This window comes from Astatotilapia calliptera, chromosome 13 (genome assembly GCF_964374335.1).
Source record: "Astatotilapia calliptera chromosome 13, fAstCal68.1, whole genome shotgun sequence".
In the NCBI taxonomy this organism is placed as follows: domain Eukaryota; kingdom Metazoa; phylum Chordata; class Actinopteri; order Cichliformes; family Cichlidae; genus Astatotilapia; species Astatotilapia calliptera.
The window spans coordinates 32,513,612-32,537,434 of NC_137434.1; the positions used below are offsets into that span (position 1 = coordinate 32,513,612).

Sequence of the window (23,823 nt, forward strand, 5' to 3'; positions counted from 1 at the left end):
AGGTTTCAAACTAGTAAATAAACTGGCTCTGTGATGAAAAACCAGCTGCCAGAGAGACGCTTCGTCCCCCAGGCTTTCATTCTGATGAACACAGTGAAACAACCCACTGTTAGATCATTTGGGTCATAAGCCGGTGCCCTGCTCTGTTTTCCAATCATAATTTGCATAATAGTTTGTATTAATTATTTGCACTAGTACTTTGTACAGTTTCTTATTTATCCAGTGTGGAGTCGGTTTGATTTGTTGAAACAGACTTCAGCCGTAGCTTCAAAAACATGAGAAATTTGAGAAATGCGGACACACTGACAGACTCGAATCAGCTGTTAGTTCACACATTTCCTAATTTTTTCTTAGAAAACTGGAACATGATGAGTGCCAAACTATTCTGAGATTTAAAGCTGAACAGCAGCTGGTATTCAGAGGCATGAGGTGGGATCTTTGGGAGGAGCATTTTAGGTTGATGAAAGCAGAGAGACGTGCCATGCTTTAAAGGAAAACAAACTTAAAACAAAACTCAGGGGTACCACGAGGAGGGAGAAGTTCGTATGTGAAAGCATGCCCTGATGTTTTAACATGCAGGCAATGTGCACATCACCTGTTCCAGCTGTTACCCTCAGGCAGCCGGTGCAGGACACTTCAAGCCAAAACCGGCTGTTGCATTAATAAATATACTCGGGGATAAACCACTGTGAAAATGCGAACTCTTAACTCTACAATATTTTTCTAAGGATTAAATCACTGTGCAATAACCATATTTTCCCTTGTCCATTCTCATATACAGTCTTCTATATACTATATTATTTATTTATTTATTATACTTTTTTTCTCTTGCCACTTGCACTGAATTTGTTTGGATACAGTTTCTGTTGTTCTTAAAGCACAATGACAATAAAGATTCTGACTCTTTTAAAAAAAGTGTGATGATGTTACTTTTGTGAACAATGCATTTCATAAACGTCACACAGTCTGTGCAAGTGCAAACCAAAGAGCTGTCATAAGTTTGTTGTCACAGATGCATCTGTAGGCGTCTCAGTTTGGGGAGGGGGGTATTTAACTCTTTCATGCATGAATTATGACAACCTCAATCAGGATTGTTTTCTTAAGTATTTTTATTCATCTTCAGGCAAGAAAAAATATTTTTGAACTTCATTTTTTAAACATGCTTTTAAAAGAGTTTTGTTTTTTGTTACATGTCCACTTACAAATGTCCACTGGCTGACCAGTGGGTGGCGGGGTATGGAGTGACACATCAATGTCCAATGTAGTGGTTTATGTGCAAGTATACTATCAACATGGACGCAAGTGTTTGATCTATCAGTTTGCATACCAATTGGCTTCTGTGAAAATGGCTCATGTATAAGAATTTGCATACCCAGGAAACCTCTAGAGTGCACGACAGATGTAAAGAAACATGCAGGCAGGGTTTACCCTTCCCAGCCTCCCAAACCCTGAGTTGGATAAGCACAAAATAATACATGGATGGATATGATATATATAATATTTTATTGTACTGCTGTTGTGATGAAAACTGTGAGAATAAGGCCCAGAGGAAGATGAGTTGAAGAACTGATGCCGAGGAGAGCGCTGCTGTTAATGTGCAGTACAGGTTTCTGCCTGCGGGTGGCAGCAGCTCGCTGCGCGCTGTTTATGTCGGTGAGCAGCAGCAGCAGAGGAAGAAGCAGCGGGAGGCCGTTGTGTTGCTCGTAGCTAAAGCTCTGAGTTCCGTTTGTATTGGAATATCCGCAGAAAAAGCTGCAATCTATCCGCGGAGCTCTGCACTTCGGTCCTCCTCGTTCAGTGACCTCCGCAGCTCTCCCGCAGCGTGCCCGCGAGGAGCCGCAGGACCTCCGCGGAAGGAGATGTACCGCGGTCGGCCTCCTCCGAGAGGGGGCTACCCGCCTCCCTTTGAAGGCCGGGGTCCCCCTCCGCCGAGGCCCTACCCGGCCCCGGGCTACAGGGACGACCGGAGCCGGCCCAGACCTCCGTATCACTCTGGCTACCACGACCACGGACCCCCGGATCCCTACCGCCGCTCCCCGCCGCGCAGGAGGTACCCTTCCCCGGGCTCAGACAGCAACCGCGGCGGGGAGTTATGGACCGGAGGTCCGCCGAGAGAGGTGAGAGAGCCGAGGTCCGAACGGGCCGAACACACCGGACAGCCGGCAGGTTACCGCACACACACCGGTTTGGGTGGTCTGCGGGGACGGATACGGCTGAGAGGGAAAATATCTGTTTCTCATTTATAAAGAGTATGTTTGGAATCAGATTTAGACCAAACCCCTTTTAAAAAACCAATTTATCGCGAGATTAGCGTTTATGTACCGCGTTTATTATTTAGTTTTATTGTTTAACGTGTCTGCCCGACGACTCGGTCAGAGAGATCAGGAGGAGCCAGGTTATGAAGGGCCTTGAAGGTGAGCAGAAGAAAGGGCACCTGGAGCACGTATGCTAAACAGCAGGACTGTTGGGATGTTTGTTGGTAATAATGATGTTGGTAGACGTTTAGCTTGCAAGACAAGGAGCTTTGTAAAATCTTACTTTGGTTTAAGTGCTGTTTCAGCCGTGAAGTTTATGTCCCAGTGACCTGTAAAATTCTAGTTGATTATAGTTCTTCAGAATAAGTGCCTGGAGATACTTCAGGAAGGACTTTGGCTGAATCCAGCTCTGCTCCCACCACACTTGGCGCTGTAAGCTCAGGAACGCTCAGGTTAGAAACTGTAGAGCAGGGGTGTCAAACTCAAACACACAGTGGGCCAAAATTCAAAACTGGAACAAAGTCGCGGGCTAACATTAATATTTATTGAAATATATTTATTCCTCCAGATATAAGAATGAATCTTATGGACTCAAACACGTTTTGCTGAAAAACTGAATATGAAACAAGCAAAGCTTAATACTAAACAATATATATATATATTAGCTGTATAATACCAGTAGGCCAGCTTTAATAGTAATTTGGTATGGCTTCGCGGGCCAAATGTAATTAGGCTGCGGGCCAAATTTGACACCTATGCTGTAGAGTAATCAGAATCTTAGAAACCTGAAAAAACCCCAAACAAAACACAAAGCTGCCATAAAACATCTCCATCAGGTCACACACGCCGATGGTGAAAAGGTTTGTTTTTTCCATTACGTGCCACAGGCGCTGGGCTGTCCTGTCGGTATTCTACTCTGAGAGATTTAATGCTGAATTTTTGTGTTTCTCGTACAGAGGTCTTTGTCTCCACGTGGCCCGATTCCCCTGGACCACAACCTCGTCATCACCGTTGGCAACGAGCTGAATGGACCTTCTGGCTCCGCCTCCTTATGCCATCTCGAAAGGTGATCATTAGGCAGATTTTGTGTTTATTGTGATGGTTGAAGGCAATACAGCTGGATAAAGAAACAGCAAATGTGGTCCTTTGTTACTTGTGAAAAGGAAATGATTTCACCATTAAAAGATGTTCACAGTGAAACATCTCATCTAAGTCATCTGATATAAATATTCTAGGAACAACAAGTAAGGTTCAAGGTTCTTTATTTGTCACGTGCATAGTTATACAAGTATAACACACAGTGAAATGTAACCTGACATGCTCCTCGACATGTGCAAAAATTGGGGGGGGGGAGAGAGTAAAAAAAAAAAAAAATATATATATATATATATATATATATACACACACACACACACATTGGGGTGAATGTGCAGTAGTGGCAGCAAGCAGGTGAATTCTGTACATTAATAAGAATAGACATCTGACTATTTTACAGAATAGACAATATAAACATTTAAAATTAAAGGAATTTGAATTTTTTGGTCCAGACCAAAAAGGCTTTTTTGGTCTGGACCTGAATGTGGGCAGCCCATGTCAGGTCTGAGGAGATGTGGACACCAAGATACTTGAAGGACTGCACCCTCTCCACTGGAGCTCCATTGATGATAATGGGCTTGTAGTCTCTGTGCTGACCCCTTCTGAAGTCCACCACCAGCTCCTTGGTCTTGCTGACGTTCAGGTGGAGGTGGTTGTCCCGGCACCATGATGCCAGATTCTTCACTTCGTCCATGTCGGCCGTCTCATCGTTGTTGGAGATGGCGCCCAACACCACTGTGTTGTTAGCAAACTTCACAATGGTGTTGGAGCCATGGGTGGCCACACAGTCCGAAGTGTAGAGGGAGTAGAGCAGTGGCGAGAGGACACATCCCTGAGGTGCTCCTGTGTTGATGGTGATGCTGTTGGACACGCATCTACCTACCCTCACCACCTGAGTTCTGCCAGTGAGGAAGTCCAACACCCATGCACACAGACGGCTGTTGAGTCCCAGATCCCTCAGCTTTGTGAACAGTCTGCAGGGCACTATTGTGTTAAACGCTGAACTGTAATCAACAAACAGCAGTCTCACATAGTTACCCTAAGCCTGCAGTGTGAGAGCAAAGTGCTCTAATAGGGTGATATGGTACTACAAGGTCATTAAGATAAGATGGGGCCTGATTATTTAAGACCTTGTATGTGAGGAGCAGGATTTTGAATTCTGGATTTAACAGGAAGCCAAAACAGGAGAAATCTGCTCTCTTTCTAGTCCCTGTCAGGACTCTTGCTGCAGCATTTTGGATCAGCTGAAGGCTTTTCAGGGAGTTTTTTGGACTTCCTGATAATAATGAATTACAGTTGTCCAGCCTGGAAGTAATAAATGCATGAACTAGTTTTTCAGCGTCACTCTGAGACAGGATATTTCTAACTTTAGAGATGTTGCACAAATGGAAGAACGCAGTCTTACATATTTGTTTAATATGTGCGTTGAAGGACATGTCCTGGTCAAACATGACTCCAAGGTTCCTCACAGCGTTACTGGAGGCCAAGGTAATGCCATCCAGAGTAAGAATCTGCTTAGATACCATATTTGTAAGCTTTTCAGGGCCGAGTACAATAACCTCAGTTTGATCTGAATTAAGAAGCAGAAAGTTAGCGGCCATCCAGGTCTTTATGTCTTTAAGACATTCCTGCAGTTTAACTCATTGGTGTGTGTTATCTGGCTTCATGGACAGATAGAGCTGGGTGTCATCTGCATAGCAGTGTAAATGTATGCTATGTCTTCTAATGATGCTGCCTAAGGGAAGCATGTACAGTGGGGCAAAAAAGTATTTAGTCAGCCACCAATTGTGCAAGTTCCCCCACTTAAAATGATGACAGAGGTCAGTAAAATCCATGAATTCACATGGTAGGATTTGTAAAGAATTTATTGGTAAATCAGGGTGGAAAATAAGTATTTGGTCACCTCAAACAAGGAAAATCTCTGGCTCTCACAGACCTGTAACGTCTTCTGTAAGAAGCTTTTCTGTCCCCCACTCGTTACCTGTATGAATGGCACCTGTTTGAACTCATCATCTGTATAAAAGACACCTGTCCACAGCCTCAAACAGTCAGACTCCAAACTCCGCCATGGCCAAGACCAAAGAGCTTTCGAAGGACACCAGGAAAAGTATTGTAGACCTGCACCAGACTGGGAAGAGTGAATCTACAATAGGCAAGCAGCTTGGTGTGAAAAAATCAACTGTGGGAGCAATCATCAGAAAATGGAAGACATACAAGACCACTGATAATCTCCCTCCATCTGGGGCTCCACGCAAGATCTCATCCCGTGGGGTCAAAATGATCATGAGAACGGTGAGCAAAGATCCCAGAACCACACGGGGGGACCTGGTGAATGACCTGCAGAGAGCTGGGACCAAAGTAACAAAGGTCACCATCAGTAACACACTACAACGGCAGGGAATCAAATCCCGCAGTGCCAGACGTGTTCCGCTGCTGAAGCCAGTGCATGTCCAGGCCCGTCTGAAGTTTGCCAGAGAGCACATGGATGATACAGCAGAGGATTGGGAGAATGTCATGTGGTCAGATGAAACCAAAGTAGAACTTTTTGGTATAAACTCAACTCGTCGTGTTTGGAGGAAGAAGAATACTGAGTTGCATCCCAAGAACACCATACCTACTGTGAAGCATGGGGGTGGAAACATCATGCTATGGGGCTGTTTTTCTGCCAAGGGGACAGGACGACTGATCCGTGTTAAGGACAGAATGAATGGGGCCATGTATCGTGAGATTTTTGAGCCAAAACCTCCTTCCATCAGTGAGAACTTTGAAGATGAAACGAGGCTGGGTCTTCCAACATGACAATGATCCACAACACACCGCCCGGGCAACAAAGGAGTGGCTCCGTAAGAAGCATTTGAAAGTCCTGGAGTGGCCTAGCCAGTCTCCAGACCTCAACCCCATAGAAAATCTGTGGCGGGAGTTGAAAGTCCGTGTTGCTCGGCGACAGCCCCAAAACATCACTGCTCTCGAGAAGATCTGCATGGAGGAATGGGCCAAAATACCAGCTACTGTGTGTGCAAACCTGGTAAAGACCTATAGTAAACGTTTGACCTCTGTTATTGCCAACAAAGGTTATGTTACAAAGTATTGAGTTGTATTTTTGTTATTGACCAAATACTTATTTTCCACCCTGATTTACCAATAAATTCTTTACAAATCCTACCAAATTCAAATTCAAATTTTATTTGTCACGTACACAGTCATACACAGTACGATATGTAGTGAAATGCTTGGACAACGGCTCGTGACCTAAAGAAAACAAAAAAGGAAAAGGCTATGAATAAGATAGGAAATAAATATGAAAAATTAAAAAGGGTAAATTTAACTAGGAAGGAATAAAATATAAATTAAGGTTAAAAATGAAATAACTGTACAACACAAATTAGAATGAAGGGTAAATTTAACTGGGAAGAATAAGAAAGATAAATATATAAATTAAAGTTGAAAATAAAATAACTGTACAACAAAATACACAATACACAATATAGAACTATATAAGAATGTATGAAGAAATCTAAATATAAATAAATATATACACAATAACAGCAGCTGTACAAGTATTAACCGGAAATGAAGAATATAGTGACCAGTGTTGTGCAAAACCAAAGTCCAGAAAGTCCAGTGTGTGTGTAAGAACCATATGTGTGGGTCAGTACTGTGTGGTGGTGTGATTGTCTGATACCATGTGGATTCATGAATTTTTTTTTTCACATTATGTCTCTCACAGTTGAAGTGTACCTCTGGTGCAAATTACTGACCTCTGTCATCATTTTAGGTGGGGGAACTTGCACAATCGGTGGCTGACTAAATACTTTTTTGCCCCACTGTATAATGTAAACAGAACTGGTCCTAGCACTGAACCCTGTGGAACTCCATAATTAACCTCAGTGTGTGAAGAGGACTCTCCATTTACATGCACAAACTGGAGTCTATTAGATAGATATGATACAAACCACTGCAGCACAGTACCTGTAATACCTACAGCATGTTCTAATCGCTCTAATAGGATATTATGGTCGACAGTATTGAACGCTGCACTGAGGTCTAGCAGGACAAGCACAGAGATGAGTCCACTGTCAGAGGCCATAAGAAGATCATTTGTCATTTTACATTTTGAGAGAAGCCAATTGAGTCTAATAACAGATTAAATGCCATGTTGAGGCTGTCATTCTTAGCATCTACGTGGATGTTAAAATAACCCACAATAATTATTTTATCTGAGCTCAGAACTAAATCAGATAAAAAGTCTGAGAAATCAGACAGAAACTCTGTAAGGCCCAGGTGGACGATAGATGATAACAAGTAAGACTGGTTTCTGAGTTTTACAGCTGGGGTGGACGAGGCTAAGCATCAGGCTTTCAAATGAATTAAAAGTCTGTCTGGGTCTTTGGTTGATTACTAGGCTGGTGTGAAAACTTGCTGCCACACCTCCCCCTCGGCCTGTGCGTTGAGGTTTCTGGCAATTATGTGTCAGTGAATGGTAAAAATGTGTTATCTGCACAACCAGTGAGCAAGGTTATTATCGTTAACGAAAACTAACGAAATAATGAAAACTAGAAGTGAAAAAACATTTTTGTTAACGGAAATAAAAATAAAAACAAAAAAAGGAAAACTAACTAAAATTAACTGAATTTATAGCAAAAATGTGTTTAGTTTTCGTAGATGTGTGTGTGTCATACAATAGTCAAGGGTGAAAATGAAGTTTAGTTTCCAGATTTTTTTCTTGCTGTGTCTCATTATGCCAGCAGGTAGCAGTACGTTAGTCGAGTTGTTTGTGTCGCTGCTCCGTCCACGCGCAGAATCATGTCAGGAAAAGTCGGGAGAAAGCGCCAGAGTCCAATTTGGGATTACTTTGAATATGACTGTGTTTTGGATAAAGCAAGTGTCTTGTAGTGGAAAGAGACAAATTATGAGGGACATTTCTAAAGGGGAAAAAAATCCCACAAACCTTAAAGTGCGCTTGAAAAGCTCACACAAGAAGGCTAACCTAGCTTACCTTGAGAAGGTAAGGGAGCGCACTCAAACCTCATCCCCAGAAACAGAAGCTAACCCCAGGCAAGGCAGCGTGATGCATCCCGAGACAACAGAACGGGGATATCTGCATAACTGTGTGAGTCAATTGCCTTCAAAAGGTTTATCAATTCACTTGAACCAAAATTACGAACACCCGGTGCTGCAAGAGTTAATAGTCTCATTGGGGCCAAGATATAAATGTTATAGTTGCCTGGTATCAATGGTTGTTCATCTGCCTTTATTCATTTATTTATTTATTTAAAGAACCCATAGGTGGGAATGTGAGTTGTCTGTCTCTGCGTGTTAGCCCTGCGACAGACAGGCGACCTGTGCAGGGTGCAGGGTTTGGTAGCTGGAATAGCAACATACCCAAGGATAAGCAGAAGAGCATGACTGATATGATGAAACTGGGATTTTGTTGCACTTAATTATTGCAAACAACTAAAACTATAACTGAAACTAAGGATTTTCAAAAAAAACTAAACTAAACTAGCAAACAATTGGTAAAAACTAATTAAAACTGATATAAAATTGAAAATCTGAAGTCAAAACTAAATAAAAATAAAAACTAATGAAAATTGCAAAACTATTAAAACCCTGCCAGTGAGGTTTAGCTACTTCATGTTTTTGTCTCCATGTAGACGGGAGTACGAGCAAAGTCGGGGCCGGAGCAAACCTCGCAGCCGTAGTCCCGACCGGAGTCGGGCCAGGAGTCTTGGAAGGAGCAAGAGCCGTCCCCGTAGCCAGAGTCGCAGTCCGAAACGGAGCCGGGCCAAGAGCCGGGGCCGAAGCCGCAGTCCGGACCGGAGCAGGGCCAAGAGCAGGGCCAAGAGCCAGAGCCGCAGTCCAGACCGGAGCAGAGCCAAGAGTCGGGGCCGCAGCAAGAGTCGCCCCCGGAGCAGGTCTAAATCTAGGTCCAGATCCAGGTCTCGATCCAGAGGAAGGAGTCGAGGACGAAGCTACAGCAAAGGGACGAGCTATGCTCGCAGTAAGAGCCGTCAGAGGAGCCGCAGTCGCAGTGCAAGCAGCAGCTCAAGCAGCCGCAGCAGAAGTGGTGCCACAGATTTGAATAAAGGGTTTAAGGAGCTAGAAATGGCTCGCCGCAGGAAGGAACTTGAGGAGCTGCTCACGTTACCAACAAAGTCCATCCTGAAGAAACGCAGCTCCGAGGACTCGCCATCCGTCAGGGTAAGTTTGCAGACAGTGTTTCAGTCGGTGTTTCGATACATGCTTCTGTTAGCCAAAAAGCAGAGATGACCACGGCGGAGTTCCTCAAAATGACCATCATAGTATTTCTGTTACAGAGCACGGACTCTCCTCAAACTCAGGATGGCTCCATGTCCCGACTGGCCGATCAGCTCCTGCAGGCCGTCAAAGGCGCTGACCCTCGCATGGTGGCGTCCATGCTTGCGGAGCTGCGGTCTGATCCACAGATGGCTCGCCGTGCTGGCCTCGACGCTGAGATCAAAGAAATCCTCAGCCTGCTGGGGATGACAACGCCGGGGCCCAGGACTCAGGAGAAGGTGCTGGACGACATTGACGACGAGGAGAGATTCCTCTATGGCGATTTGGAGGAACCCAAACCACCGCCGGGGCCAGAGCCAGTCTTGACCCACAGTCTAGACTTGTATGGAGACGTAACTGAGGAGGCGCTGTATGGAGACTACCCACAGCAGAAACTGGTCTCTGCTCAGACACACGGATGTACCCTTCAGCCCCCTCACTCCACGGACAGTTATGTGAGCCGGCCCGCCATCAGCCCCGACCACAACACCACAGCCCAGGTGTCGAACCCCACTCACCCACCGGGGAACGAACCCCTGGAGGAGAGCGAGCGCCAGGCACTAGAAGAGTACGAGAAGATCCAGGATCTGCTTAAAACCATCGGTCTGGACCTTGGAGTGGCCGAAATTACCAAGATGGCCGCCAGGACCAAAGAGCGTCTCCACGGGAAGAAACCCCCTACAAAGACGCCCACGCGGCGCAGACGGTACTCCTCCGACAGCTCTGATGGCAGCCGGCAGGGCCGTAGGTCACGAAGCCACAGTGGCAGCTCTAGCAGCACCAGCCGGAGCCGGAGCCACGGACGCGGTGCCACTGGCGCCGGCTGGAGCAGCGACGAGGATGACCGCAGGAAGAGCTCAGCTTCGCTCAAATCTCACCAAGACCGTGACATTAAAGAGGAGAAAGGCGAGTGGAGCAACACGGCAGCGCCGCCCTGTCAGACTCCAGAGCCAAGCTGCCACCCCCCTCATCCAGGTGTACCCATCCCCACCTACCCCCCTTCGCAGGTCCCCGCCATGATGCACCCCAGCTACCCGCCACCTGTGTACAGTCAGTATGGGAATTACTTGCCCTTCGTACCCCAGCAGTGGCCCCCCACATATCCACCCCCAAACATGAGGATGCCTCCTCCTACACTTGCTGAGGAGTACCCTCCCACACTACCCTACAAACAGGATTATACCCCTGAGCCAGGGGTCAAAGGTCAGTCTCCTTTTAAAGAACTCTTATCACATTTAGTCTGAGCGTGACGATTATTTGCGGGATGTTTTCCTCACCGCTAACCAGGCGGCCCTGCCCCTTCCTCTTGTGGATCCTTGCGTGTAGGTTGCTGTAGTGTTTGTCCTCTCACTTCTCCCCCTGCCACCTCTGCAAAACAGCATGTAGGAGACACGGCTGACTATTGAACAGTTACTGATTTGTCACAGAGACTCTGCATCCTCATTGGTCAACAAGTTGTGATTAAATGTTCATTATCCAATGATTGTCCCCTGCTTAAAAACAATGCAGCTTTAAGAAGCTACTTCCATTTTTATATACAGTTTGTTTGCTTCAGAGTACTTAGCCATTTTTATTAGCTGTGTTACTTAATAGGTTGAGAAGGCTGAAATGTGCACTACCCAAATGTTTGCACATAGAAACGAGTCATTCAGTCATAAACATTCAGGTAGTTTTAAAATGTGTTGTTACTATTTTTACCCGCCTCCATAATCAGTGTAACACATGGTTGGCCACAGTTGAATCCAGTGTACAAAACTGGTGAGCGCTGGAAGAATAAACTGGATTCATCGACCAGCGAGAGCAGGATGAGCAGCTGTGGGTCAGTCGGTGTAAATAAATATGTCTGTCCATCCTCAGGTTTGGTGAAGAGCTCCACCCAACACGCAGAGAAGGGGAGCGCCAAAGCTGCGAGAGTGTCTGAGGAGCAGAACAACGAGAGCCAGAAACAGAAGGTCAGCCTCCATCGCTTCTTCCCACGTCTTTGCATTTACGTCAGAAGGAAGTTTATGCCTCCACATCCTTTGGCTCCACCTGAAAAACTGAGATGTGGATCATTCCGAGAAGGAAAGATGTAGATTTGGGTGGAGCCTCTGACTCAGATTCAGCTGATTGGATGTTCACACCTGTGACTGTGTTGGTTTGTTCAGGTTCTAGAAGAGAGAGAGAAGCTGAAGCAGGAGCGAGAGATCAGGATGAAGAAGAAGGAGTATCTGATGAAGGAGCTGGAGAGACTCAGGAAGCAGCAAGGTGTGTTACTGTGTTACAGGTGATTTATGCTCCGCCCACGCAGCAATCCCAGCCAGCATGTGGTGGGATGTCCTATAAAGCTGGTGTTGGTTTTAAGTTTATTAATGAAGTATAAAATCAGACACTTTTCTCAGCTGAAATGAGACTGGAGATCCTCAGGGATCACCTCTGGGCCTTTTTTTAAATTTGTTTTTATTCAACATGTGCACAGCTGTGTACAGCTGATCATTTCAGAAACCTGCCACTGTAGAAAGTTTCATTTGGTGTTTGTTGTTTTAGGTGTGACATGAAAACATGGAGCTGCAGGAGACGCCTTCTGATCGATGGAACGTCACTGATGGCGCTTTGACATTTGCCCTGCAATGTTTTTCAGGCGAGCTGCTGAGGAAGAAGCGCCGGGAGAAGGATGGCCACAAGGACCCTCTGCTGCAGGAGATCAGCCACCTGCAGGAGGAGGTCATGGCCCAGATCTCCAACCTCCGCAAGGAGCACGAGGCTGCCGAGAAGAAACGCAGCGAGATCGAGAAAGTGGCACTCATCCTTGGCTTGAACCCGTCGGACCGACCCCGCAGGACCAGCAAACCGCCTGAGGTCCAGAAGGCTGAGCAGCAGACTCCACCACAGAAGAAGAAACGTGAGGCGGAAAGGAGCCCAGAAGGCCAGCCGGCGGCCAGCGGCCCCATGATGAAGGTACACTCACCTGCAGAGGAGGTAACAGGAAGTGATATCGGAGTTAGAAAGCATAGCTAGGGTCAGTTATTGATCAGAGTTTACTCAGACGAGATGTGTCGAGAAGCACCGAGAACATGTTCCTTTATTCACTCAGTGAGGTTCACCTGCAGACCACTTTGTCCTCTAGAGCTGTTATTTTGAATTCAATGCTTTTATTTTGGAAGATTTTACTTTGTGCTTGTAGTTTTGTCTGCCTCATCATCACGTCGGCAGTGAAACTAGTTTCCCTGAACATTAGTTGTTTTAATGGTTTTATATAAAAATTTTAATATAAGAAGTTTAAATGTTTCATGACAAGATTCTGCGATCTTGTCGCGTTAGACTGGAAATAGATAGCTCAGAGAAATGAAATGTTTTTAAAGCTGTGCTAACAAACAAGAAGTTTATCGGACATGTAAAGGATTTGTATAATCGCTGGGTGGAGCTAAAGCCTCACTACTGTCTCATGTAAATTAGTTTAATCCATTCATCATCATAGAAATGTCTTTGTACTTTTACTACTGTTTGTTTTCGTTACATTGAGAGTGAGAGCGCGTTTTAATGCAGCTGTAGTAACAATAAGACGGTTTGAAAACATTTCTTTGTGGTCGAGTGATGTAGTTTAGAGGACCGGTTCAGCTCAGCAAGCTGTGAAACATAGAAACAGGAAGTCAAAAAAGTATTTCTAGAAAATAAAATATTATTTGAATTCCATAAAGGATTAGCATATGGGCTCAAATTGTGGTCATAAATATTTTGTACTTGTAAATCAGTTTTGTATGTGTAAAAAGATTTGTGTGTGGACTTAGCCAAAAATTAAGTGTGAAACTCTGCACTCAAGTTTCAAGTTACAAGTACGAATTTTGACCCTATTTTTCTTCCTTTCAGCTGATTGGTCAATGTCATGTCAATCACAAATTTATCTATCCAATCAGAGAACAGATGGGCTTGGGCTGTCGGAGGTTTTTTTTTTTTAACTGCAGGTCCTGGAAGGGTAATACAGTTTGAAGCTGGAGGATCTCTATATCTCTCTCTCTCTATCTCTCTATCTCTCTATCTCTATCTGATAGCAGCTAGGTCCCCTAACTTTCAGCAGCTGTTGAAAGGATAAAGTTGTGGTATCTCAGTGGTTAGAAATGCATTATTACTTTAGGATTAGTTTAACACAAAGTCATAGCTGACCCGGGACCATGGCTGTGAGTCACAGTGCGCAGCATAAAGGTCCTCTCATTGGACGCAGCATGTGCTGCTAATGCTAACTAAAAGCCAAGGATCCAGAATCTGTTGCTGGCTGCTGAATTCTGTGTGCAGCAGCTCTCCCTGCACTAGATGTACCTGCTCCTTGTCGTTTCTGTCTCTGACTTTATGTTCTCTACAAGAGTTTGGTTTTTTTTATCTTCAAATGTTCAACAAAAACATCTATCGCTAATTCATAATGAAGAAAGCTTTGTAACTATCCCCACTAGTGAAGACTGTCATTTCCACAAACCCAAGCCCATCTGTTCTCTGATTGGATTGTTAAATTTGTGATTGACATGACATTGGCCAGTGAGATGAAAGGAAGAAAAATAGGGTCAAAATTCGTACTTGTAACTTGAAACTTGAGTGCAAGTCCACACACAAATCTTTTTACACATACAAATCCTGATTTACAAGCACAAAACTTTTATGACCACAATTTGAGCCCATATTAGCAAGCTAACGTACCTCTGCAAACATGTTCACAGACAGTTTAGGAGGATTCACGTGTGCTTGTGTCCGGCTTTAATGGGCTCTACTCTCATTCTGTGTGTTTGTTGTGACATCACATGTTGTCAGACTGGACTGTCATGGCCACCAACATTTATACCTGTGCATGGCGGAGCTCCACCAGTTTGGAGTAGTTGGAGGTGGAGTTTCTCTCTTTGAAGTGATTCAATTCAGTTTTATTTACACAGCGCCAAATTACAACAGTCACCTCAAAGCGCTTTATACTGTAAGGTAGACCCTACGATAACACATACAGAGAAAACCCAACAGTCCTGTGACCGACCGCCTACGAGCGAGCGCTTTGGCAACAGTGGGAAGGCCGCACTGAGTCGTAGTCGTTGCCGACTGTGATGATAAATGTTTCGTGTTTCTAGGACGGTCACAGCGTACATTTCAGAAGCGTTTGCATTTATGACAGTGCAGCTTGCCTCATCAGTGATTGGTTGTTGAAGTTGTGACAGCCCCGTGAGCCAGGTTATACAAATCGATGATGATCAGTAACTGCTCGCTGATCATTTGGTGCACTTACGCAGCGCTGTTGGTTTGAAGAGCGCCCCATCCTCGTCCAGATACATCCAACGTCAGGCAAAAAAGCAGCACATACGTGTGAATCTGCACATGGTCTCAGGTCATCAATGTGCCGAAAGTCCTCCATCAGCACCCCAACAGAACGTGGTGGTGTCCTGGGCTGCTGATGGGTTAAACAGACATTTGAATGTTTGCTGTGAGTAATTATGTGTTTCCTTGAAACCCTCCTCGAGTAGTTAAACGTCAGTTTATTCTAATCAGTTTATTAAAACACGTGGATCGGGTGCTAGGTAGTGAGAGAAATCAACATGAATCAGCTCCTGGCTCACGTTTACAGCTGCTGCTCGGCTGGTTTGGCCGTTACACGCTGGGTTTCAGCATCAGGAAGGTGTGACGCTACCAAGGCGTGGATACTGGATAGGGCTGCTCGATTATGGCAAAAATGGTAATCACGATTATTTTCACTGAAATTGAGATCTCGATTATTTGACGATATTTATTTAACTCTTTAAGTCCTACCATAGAACCAAGTCCACCAGAGCTTATATTATTTTTTTTACATGCTGTAGTGCCATTTGTGGGAGCATTTCAAGTTGCTATACATCAATACAACTGTTATAGCCCATATTTTAATAATATGTATGCATTAAGTCCATAGTAACTACATTAATTGCAAAAAAGTGCAATAAGCTACAAAAAAATTGAAAATCGTTTTTGTTTTTTTACATATATTTCTACTTGGAGAAATTTAAGAGGTTTGTCCCTCAAAACTTTAAATACAAAAAAGTTGCAAAAAATAGTTTACAACAACAGGAAATTTATTTTGAGTGTCTTCATAGTTTTATTTTGGAGATACAGCAATTTTTATATACTGCAGGAAAAACAAAAAACAATCCTATGATGCAAATTTGCAAAGAAAACAGCAGGTGCATCAAAATAAACTATTTCCAGCAGTGCAATTCGAGTTCTAAGCATCCCAGAAACTATTCAGAAAAGTCAAACATGACCAGTATAGGCTTTTACGGCCTACAAGTAAAAAAAACTACATTTTCCGCGAATATGGCGTCACTTCTGATTTTGGACAGGAAATGGCGGACATGTGATAGTTCGCGCTGACGTCTGTGACACTGTGGGAAATGTTAAGAACAGCTGATGGATCGGCAAAGCGTGTTTCTGGAATATTGTTTTTGTTCCTGCAAGCGCTTTTTATGCAATTTTTTGCAAAGCTTTATGTGGCAGGAAACCGTGACCGAGGACAAGCTGATGGCATAAGATGTAAGTTTCATATGCAAAAAAAATTATTGCGCTAGCTTACATGGTTCAGGTTCTACAGGGATTTAAAAATAGTTACACAAAACGGAGCGTGCTGCTCTGACCGGCTTTAAAGGGTTAACAATAACAATGTATTGAATAATGACTTTAAAAAATAATATAAAATAGTGTGCAAATACTGATAACAGTGCAAATGTTTGCAATATAAGAAACAAATGAAAAATGTAAACATCTATGTTTAGTGAACTTTGCAGTGTTGCTCTGTGGTGCAGCTACGACACCGTAGCAAAGTTTACACACTATGTCTACTTGATCCACGTCTGACTGAACCCATAATGTTTCCACACCACTGAAGGTTTTTTTACCTCTTTTCAACCAACGGCAGTCACTCTCCTCTCCAAATAACTTCTGCTTAGCTTTCCGAGCTTCCCTCGGGTCCTCTTAATTGTTGTGACACGTGTTCGAAATGCAGAGAGGTGCACTCGATTTGCCACACGGAGCAGCGCGAGAGTAAAGCACGAGGGAGGGGCTAATAATCGGCTCAGTCATTTTTAATGATCGTTGAAAGCCCAGATCGTAATCGTGATTAAAATTCGATTAATTGAGCAGCCCTAATACTGGACGAGTCAGATCCAGATTATTGATTGCGTTAATGAGCGACTAGTCATGAAAACAACGCTGCTGAGCGGAGGGTTATAGACTGAATTTAGACTGTTGAGTTTCATTGTGACCGCTGCAAGTTTGTGCTCAAGTTGAAATTTTGCGTAAGAAGTTACTGCCGCTATAAAAACCGTCTGAGGGATACACGTTGACATCTTCAATGCAGAGTCACACAAGGTAAGAAACTCTTTAAAAGGAGCTCCTGTTTTTGCTCTGAATGCAGGCTGTCGCTCTTCTCCCCGCCATCTTGACTCTCCATCATTTTTCTTTCTTTGTTCTTGTTTAGCAGACTTCCGTGACTCTGTCGCCTTCGAAGGCGTCCCTGCACACGCCGCCCGACGCCACTGCAGCTCCAGCCCCGCCCCCCGAGCCCTTTGAATACTATGACGCTGGAAACCACTGGTGCAAAAACTGTAACGCTACGTGTGGTTCCATGTTTGATTTTTTCACACACTTGCACAGCAAAACGCACCTAAAGGTTGGTTTTCACTTTAAAGCATCATCGCCCACATTGTCTGAAATTCTCCCTCTTTGATATTCAGTTGATATTCATACCTCGGCGGGCTCCTCGTGTTTGCTCTGTTACATTTCATGTTCTTCTCCGTCCCTCAGACTCTGGACCCGTATGACCGACCCTGGGCTTCCACTCCGAGCAAAATCAAAAAGAACCAGCTGCCAGACGAGAAGCTGACTAAACCCGCTAAAGGTACTTGTGCTGCACCTTCAGAGGATCCTGCAGACGTATCACAGTCTGTTTTTTGAACCACTGAATTTTGTTAGCCATATTTTGGTTCCAGGTGGAGCTCAGTGTGGATCTCTGCTGCCATTTCTGTCTCTTAATGAAAACAGTGATAATGAAGTGATTCGCATCAAAGCATAGGGGAGACTGCTGTCCGCACCTCCAGTGCTGATTCGTTTCCTTTTCATGCCTCACATGGCTCTGAAAGCTGCTGAAAATGCAACAACAGTTGGTAAAGTGCGCTAAGTTCTTGGTGCAGGTGTGTTCGTATCACCCCAAAAACAGCTTGACTGCATCTCCTGCAGGCACCCGGTTATTGCTGAGGAGCTGCAGCATTTTTCCATCTTTCACTGGTCCTAAATAACCACTCAACTCTTTACCATCTGTTTTCCAAAAAAGTCAGCACCCCGCCTCTTTAACCTTCTCCTTTTTTGACAGGTACTGGAAATGGACACTTCCATAAGGTAAACATGATTGGTAGCTCATTTATCCTCCGTTTGAGGGTTGAAAATGTCATGTGTGTCGCGCTGCAGGTTCGGAGTTCCTGGTACCCGTCAGAGGATTCTTCTGCCTGCTGTGCAGAGAGTTTTATGGCGACGGCATCTGTGCAGAAGAGCATGTCACCACGCACGCTCACAACGAGAAGTATAAGGTTTGGAACTCAATGACTTAAGCATTGCCAAATATACAGAGATCTGTGCCACCTAAACCTTTAAAGGTGGTCAGGCCTGCCTTTTCTTGATTTGATATAGATAAAGGATAGATATAAATAAAGCAACACTTCACACATCGGATCGCAGAGGATCCCTCCCCATCCTGGAAATCTGGACAGCCACATGGTTTAATGGAAGAGAAAATTATGAACCTTTACAGATGACTGAATTCAAAGACGTCAACAGTCAAAACGAAAAGGCTTGTTCATTATGCTGAAATTTCATTGCAGCACCTAAAAATGCTCCTCAGTTCTCATCCTGTACAAAGGAGCAGACATCAGTTCTGCTGTTGGGCTGAGGGGCATCTATGTCCAGCTTAGAGTAACTGCCTGTCACCTGGAATTTTCCCCATGCTCTAAAAAGTGTTGCTTTGAATTATTTGAGCAGTGTGTTTCTGGGGTTTGATCAATTCTGATGTGTAGATTGTAAGATTACATGTTTATATGTCAAGTGACCAAAGTGGACTTCAATATATATTCTTGACTCTTCCTCACCAGAAACAAATGTATGAGAACCCACTGTACGAGCAGAGGCGGAACCTGGACCGCCAGGCGGGACTGGCCTTAGAGGCAAGTGGAAAGAAACGCAAACATGATGACGATGAGAAAGGCAGCAAAGAGGAAAAGTCCAAACACAAAAAAGAGAAAAAGGAAAAGGAGAAAAAGAAAGAAGAGAATGCTTCAAAGGAGGACAAGTCCAAAATTAAAAAGGAGGAAGACGAGGATAAGCTGAAGCCAAGCAAAAAGGAAGATTTTAAGAATGCCAAGAGCCCTGAAAAGGAGTGGCCTTATTACAGCAAGAAAAATAATGATGAAAAGTACAACTACAGCAAGAAGGATGACAAGTACCATTACAGCCGAGAGGAAGACGAGAGGGACAGCCGGCACAGATACAGCAGGGATGAGGAATATCGGTACCATTACCGCACCGATGCTAATGACCGTCCCAAATATGGTTCAAAAGATGATGGGGACAAATTTAAAGGTGGCAAATATTCAGATGCCAGATCCAAATATGAGAAAGAGCGAGACGAATGCAAACCTAAACCTGAGAGGGAAGGTTTTAAAACATTTGAGCCAGAGAAGCCGGCAGTCAGCAACCCCGAACCACTACCAAAACCCTACGAACCGCCCAAAATTCTTTGTGGCCCCAGTCCGGCCATGAGGGCCAAGCTCCGCAAGCAGAGCCTGGAGGCCGGCAAACCAACTACAGCAGCAACAACCACATTCGGAAAGTTCATTTGGAAGAAGAAGGAGAACGTGCTTGCAAAGGAGGCAGAGAAAGTTGCTGCAGAATTCATCAAAGAGGATGAAGCTGCTGCCAAGTCCCCTTCGGTGGAAGACTCTTTTGCAAAGTCAGTAGCTGTTGCCAAAGAGATCGCAGAGAAGCTGGGAAACAAACAAAGCGTATCTGCTCCCTGGATGTCCAACCGGGGACGGATCCGACCCAACCTCCCTACACCTGCTCTAGGTCTGAGGAAGCCAACCATGATGGGCAGACCTGCATCTCTGAATACCTTTCTGTCCATTAAACCCCAAAACCCTACTTTAGTAGAGTCTCTTCCAACAGAGGGCGCAGTACTCCCGCCTCCTCCCGTGAGTTCCGGAAATGGTCTGCTTCAGACTAAAATGGTCCCATACGTTGATAAACTTGGGCCATTTGAGGCAGTCCTTCCCTTGTTTCAGGTTAGACCTCCACCCGTGGTGCCTGTACCAGCTGAAGTTAAATCTACTCTGCCGGTTTTTGAACCTGCCCGAGTCCAGCCAAATCCTGCCCCTGCTGGTGTTACAACTCCTACACATTCTAAATTTAATACTACTCCACCAGTTTTTGAACCTGCCCGAGTCCAGCCAAATCCTGCCCCTGCAGGTCTCACAACTCCTACACCTTCTAAATTTAATACTACTCCACCAGTTTTTGAACCTGCCCGAGTCCAGCCAAATCCTGCCCCTGCAGGTCTCACAACTCCTACACCTTCTAAATTTAATACTACTCCACCAGTTTTTGAACCTGCTCGAGTCCAGCCAAATCCTGCCCCTGCAGGTGTCACAACTCCTACACCTTCTAAAGTTAACCCTGCTCCACCAGTTTCTAAACCTGTCCCAGTCGACTTAAAGTCGGTCCCAGTACAGGCAAAACCTTTAACTTCTTTAGCTACCACAGCTACTCCAGCACAACCAGCCATGATAAAGATTGTGTCTGACGTGGCAGCTCCTGGTGTCCCAGAGGGTGAGCAGACTCGTACGGTGTTTGTCAAACCTCCACCTTTCATGAATAAGTGTGATGGAGCTCAGAAATCGGACAAATTTAGGAGCAACCTGGCTGCAGCCAGAGCCCAAGATTTATTTGGCATCTTCTACAGCAGCATCAGCCAAACGGGCCCCTCCTCCTTCAGCAAACCAGCATCAGATACTAGAGCTGAAGGCAGTAGTGGCAGTAAAAGTCCATTTCCAGTTCCAAAAGCCCTAACACCCCAACCACAGTCCAAACCACACCCAGAATTACAGCCCCAACCTGAGTCTCAGCCACAGTCCCAACCACAGCCCAAACTGCACCCTGAACCTGGGTCCCAGCCACAGTCCAAACCACAGACACAGCAACACCTTGAACTCCAGCCTGAACCACAGCCCAAGGCACAAGGTCTTACTCAGTTCCCGCTTCCAAATGAACTCCAAAGATCTCCACAACGAAATCCAAATGAGCAGCCACAAAACCCACTGACCCCAACAAACTCAGGCATTCAAATTATGTCTGTCTGGTCCCTGCAGTCTGCCAAAGACTCCGCATCTGAGTTGGCTCTACCTAATGAAAGAAACACGCAAATGGCTCAACCAAGAGTGTCTCCCCCGCTTCAGTGTGAGGTTCAGAGTGCACCTGAAGACCAGTCTGTGACAGCCAAATTGGATCCCCAAATCTTCCCAGAGAGTCAGTCTTCCAGACTGGAGTCCCAGCTCAAACCATGTCCTGAAAGTCAAATAGAGCCCCAACAGTCAGAATTAAGCAAGGTCAACGAATTCCATCCAGAGACTCATTCTGACACAGAACCTGAACCCAAACCAAAAACGGGTCCTAAAACCAGGGGTAAGAAAACCCCGCCTGCTCCTCGGCCAACCCGGCAAACCCGATCCCAAACAAGATACCAAACCCGACAGCAGCTGAACCAGAACCAGCCTGAACCAGAACCCGAGTCAGCTTCAGGTGACACTGATGCTGCAACTACAAACCCAAAGAACTTGGACATGGTAGATCCTGGCTCTGTGTCGCAGCCAGAGGCTGAGGCGTCCAGTGAGGCGAACCCTCAGATTATGAAGATAACTGCAGAAACACTGGGCTTGCCCTCTGACATGACCTCACTGGACTTTGAATATGATTTTAACTTTGAGTAGGAGGTGACTGGGCTTTGTGACATGGGGGCGGGGTTTATTCTAACCGCTCGGCTATCCAGAAAGGCTGAAGCCACAATGTGTCACATAGTGGAGGGCATGTGAAAGTGACGAGATAGACACTCTTGCTGAGGGACTACACCTGTCTAAAGGACCAGATTTATTTAGAGTTTAATTGAATTCCTTTCTTCACTGTTTTCTCCAGAATTTGTTTTTAGGTCTGATTGATCTCATAGAAACGTGTCCAGGACATTTGTCCTCACCCAGCAGTCTCCTAGTTTTGCAGCTTTTGCTTACACTTCATAGGTTTCCAATAGACTAAAAGAAGAATTTAAATACTCAAATAAACCTGTAAACTGCTTGATTTATGCCATTTCTGTTTAAATAACACAATAAACCTCCTCTCTTTGATCATATTTGGCAGCTGGGACCGCTGGTGTGTTGCGTTTTGGAGTTGCATTAAATGAATAATGATTCCACCTAACAGGACTAGTGAGCTCATGTAGATGGCTGCCATCCGATCTACTGAACGAGAAACCTTATAAAATCAGAGCGCTCACCCGGTCTGGTTGTGATTTGTTAGTTTTTAGTTACCGTGTACCTGTTGCTACCTGGCTCTAAATAATAAAAACACAATTGCAGACTTTCAGCCTGACCCAGTCTTTGAAATACATAAACCAGGCTCAGTCAAGCACAGTCTTTTATTGCAATGACACAACTTGTCCTTTGAGGCAGCAGAGTGTCTGTCTGAGGTGCTCTCTGTTGAAAGTGGAGATGCAGCTGACAATGATGAATATTTGGATGAGTCTGCTAAGACTCCTGTGAATTTCCGTACTCTGAGGTGAACCTGGAACACTTTGTAATCCTTGAACCCTTTCACAGTTCATCTGGACCGACTGTTTGGTTTCACCTCATTTCTGCTTCTTGTCACAGGAAATGTTGGCCTAGAACCTTTCGGGAAATAAAAGATTCCTGAAGTCAAAAAAAGCCCAACAAAGTTCAGACAGTTCATCCCAGGGACATTTCTTAAATTTTCAAGCCATCAGTGTATTTATTTTATTTTTTTTATAGGTGACCTTTCTGTTGTTGATCTCAGACTTGCTGGATGTCTTCCCCTGTGTAACGGGTCTGAACTGAATCATCTGTCTCAGAATAGATAAATCTGTGGCTGGGAAATGCTAGAAAAGAACCTGTGACCTGGACCTCAAATTTCCTGAACCTACAGAGAATATGGCATCTCAGAACACGAGGTGAGGCTTAATTTAGCAACCAGATCGTTAAAAGTTTCTTAGTGTCTGGGAAATATGTCAATGTGAAGGTGAAGATCTGAGTCATGGTCCTTTCACTGGTTCTCAATGTTTGATCCAGCTAACCCAGATTAACTCACTGTAATGTACTAAATTTGTGGTTAACCTGTTTAAGAACTTGCAGATGAGAGGCTGTAATCCCATTTAGGGTCTCAAACAAATGGTTGTAAAGCAGAGCGTAAATTACTAAAAGGAAATGTTCCCTCATCACCTGTTGAACGGCCTCTTACAGATGAAACTGATGGTTGGAAGACTGCTCCTTCAAAGAGCACAGTGTAGTTTTGGGCGGTTCACGGTTAAGGCCTCGTTTCATCCTGTTTCGACCTCGGAAAGCTTGTTCTGATGCTCCTGAATGAAACAGTTACTGGAACTGCATCGGATGTTCTTCGTTCATTGTGTCTGAAACTGCTCGTTCTGTAATGTGTTAAAGTTTTAATAAAAGGAGAAACTCCAGCATGTCTCTGTGTGCTCATTACAAGGGAAAGAAACTTTATTCAATCAAAATCGGGACAAAATCGGAACACACGGGGGATGCTTGGCTCAGGTTTAAGTACTTTTACAGATAAAAGGCAAAAATCTGATTTATTATTAAAATATTAATAGTTATATATTATTAATAAAGTTCTGAGAGCCTAATGTCTGGATGATTGTAGAGTATAAAGCAGAAGGAAATTCTGACCCAGATTAGTTTGAGATATTCTCTCTTATTTACTTTGTATTTGAAGGTTTGATGAATAATCTGCAGTGATTAAGAAACCTTCCAGAGATTCTTGCAGCCAGAGTTGGGTCGACTCTAGAAGTGTCAAATCTGAGAACCGTGCAGCGGCGTCCATGCAGAGGTAATCGGGGACAAGTCCAAATACTCAA

The 23,823-nt window shown here is 44.6% G+C and overlaps 1 protein-coding gene across 2 annotated transcripts; it reads left to right on the forward strand.

The window, feature by feature from the left end:
• The first annotated feature begins 1,658 nt into the window (after positions 1 to 1,658).
• On the forward strand, positions 1,659 to 23,409 carry znf318 (zinc finger protein 318). 2 transcript variants are annotated; one of them, XM_026191161.2, is made up of 11 exons: positions 1,659 to 2,117; positions 3,212 to 3,321; positions 9,005 to 9,551; positions 9,668 to 10,850; positions 11,505 to 11,599; positions 11,795 to 11,894; positions 12,268 to 12,584; positions 17,101 to 17,292; positions 17,427 to 17,520; positions 18,087 to 18,205; positions 18,764 to 23,409. In XM_026191161.2, the coding sequence occupies exons 1-11, from the start codon at positions 1,860 to 1,862 to the stop codon at positions 21,650 to 21,652; spliced, it is 5,904 nt and encodes a 1,967-aa protein (XP_026046946.2). In that variant the 5' UTR covers positions 1,659 to 1,859; the 3' UTR covers positions 21,653 to 23,409. The 2 variants fall into 2 exon arrangements, with proteins under 2 accessions (XP_026046946.2, XP_026046948.2); XM_026191163.2 differs by having other exon boundaries at positions 17,104 to 17,292.
• The last annotated feature ends 414 nt before the right edge of the window (positions 23,410 to 23,823 follow it).

Bases quoted from the DNA above. Each gene is read 5' to 3' on its own strand.
- znf318 (XM_026191161.2), top strand. From the start codon at position 1,860: ATGTACCGCGGTCGGCCTCCTCCGAGAGGGGGCTACCCGCCTCCCTTT. The intron at 17,293-17,426 runs GTTGGTTTTCAC...TCCGTCCCTCAG, and splicing joins ACAGCAAAACGCACCTAAAG to ACTCTGGACCCGTATGACCG. The intron at 18,206-18,763 runs GTTTGGAACTCA...CTTCCTCACCAG, and splicing joins CTCACAACGAGAAGTATAAG to AAACAAATGTATGAGAACCC.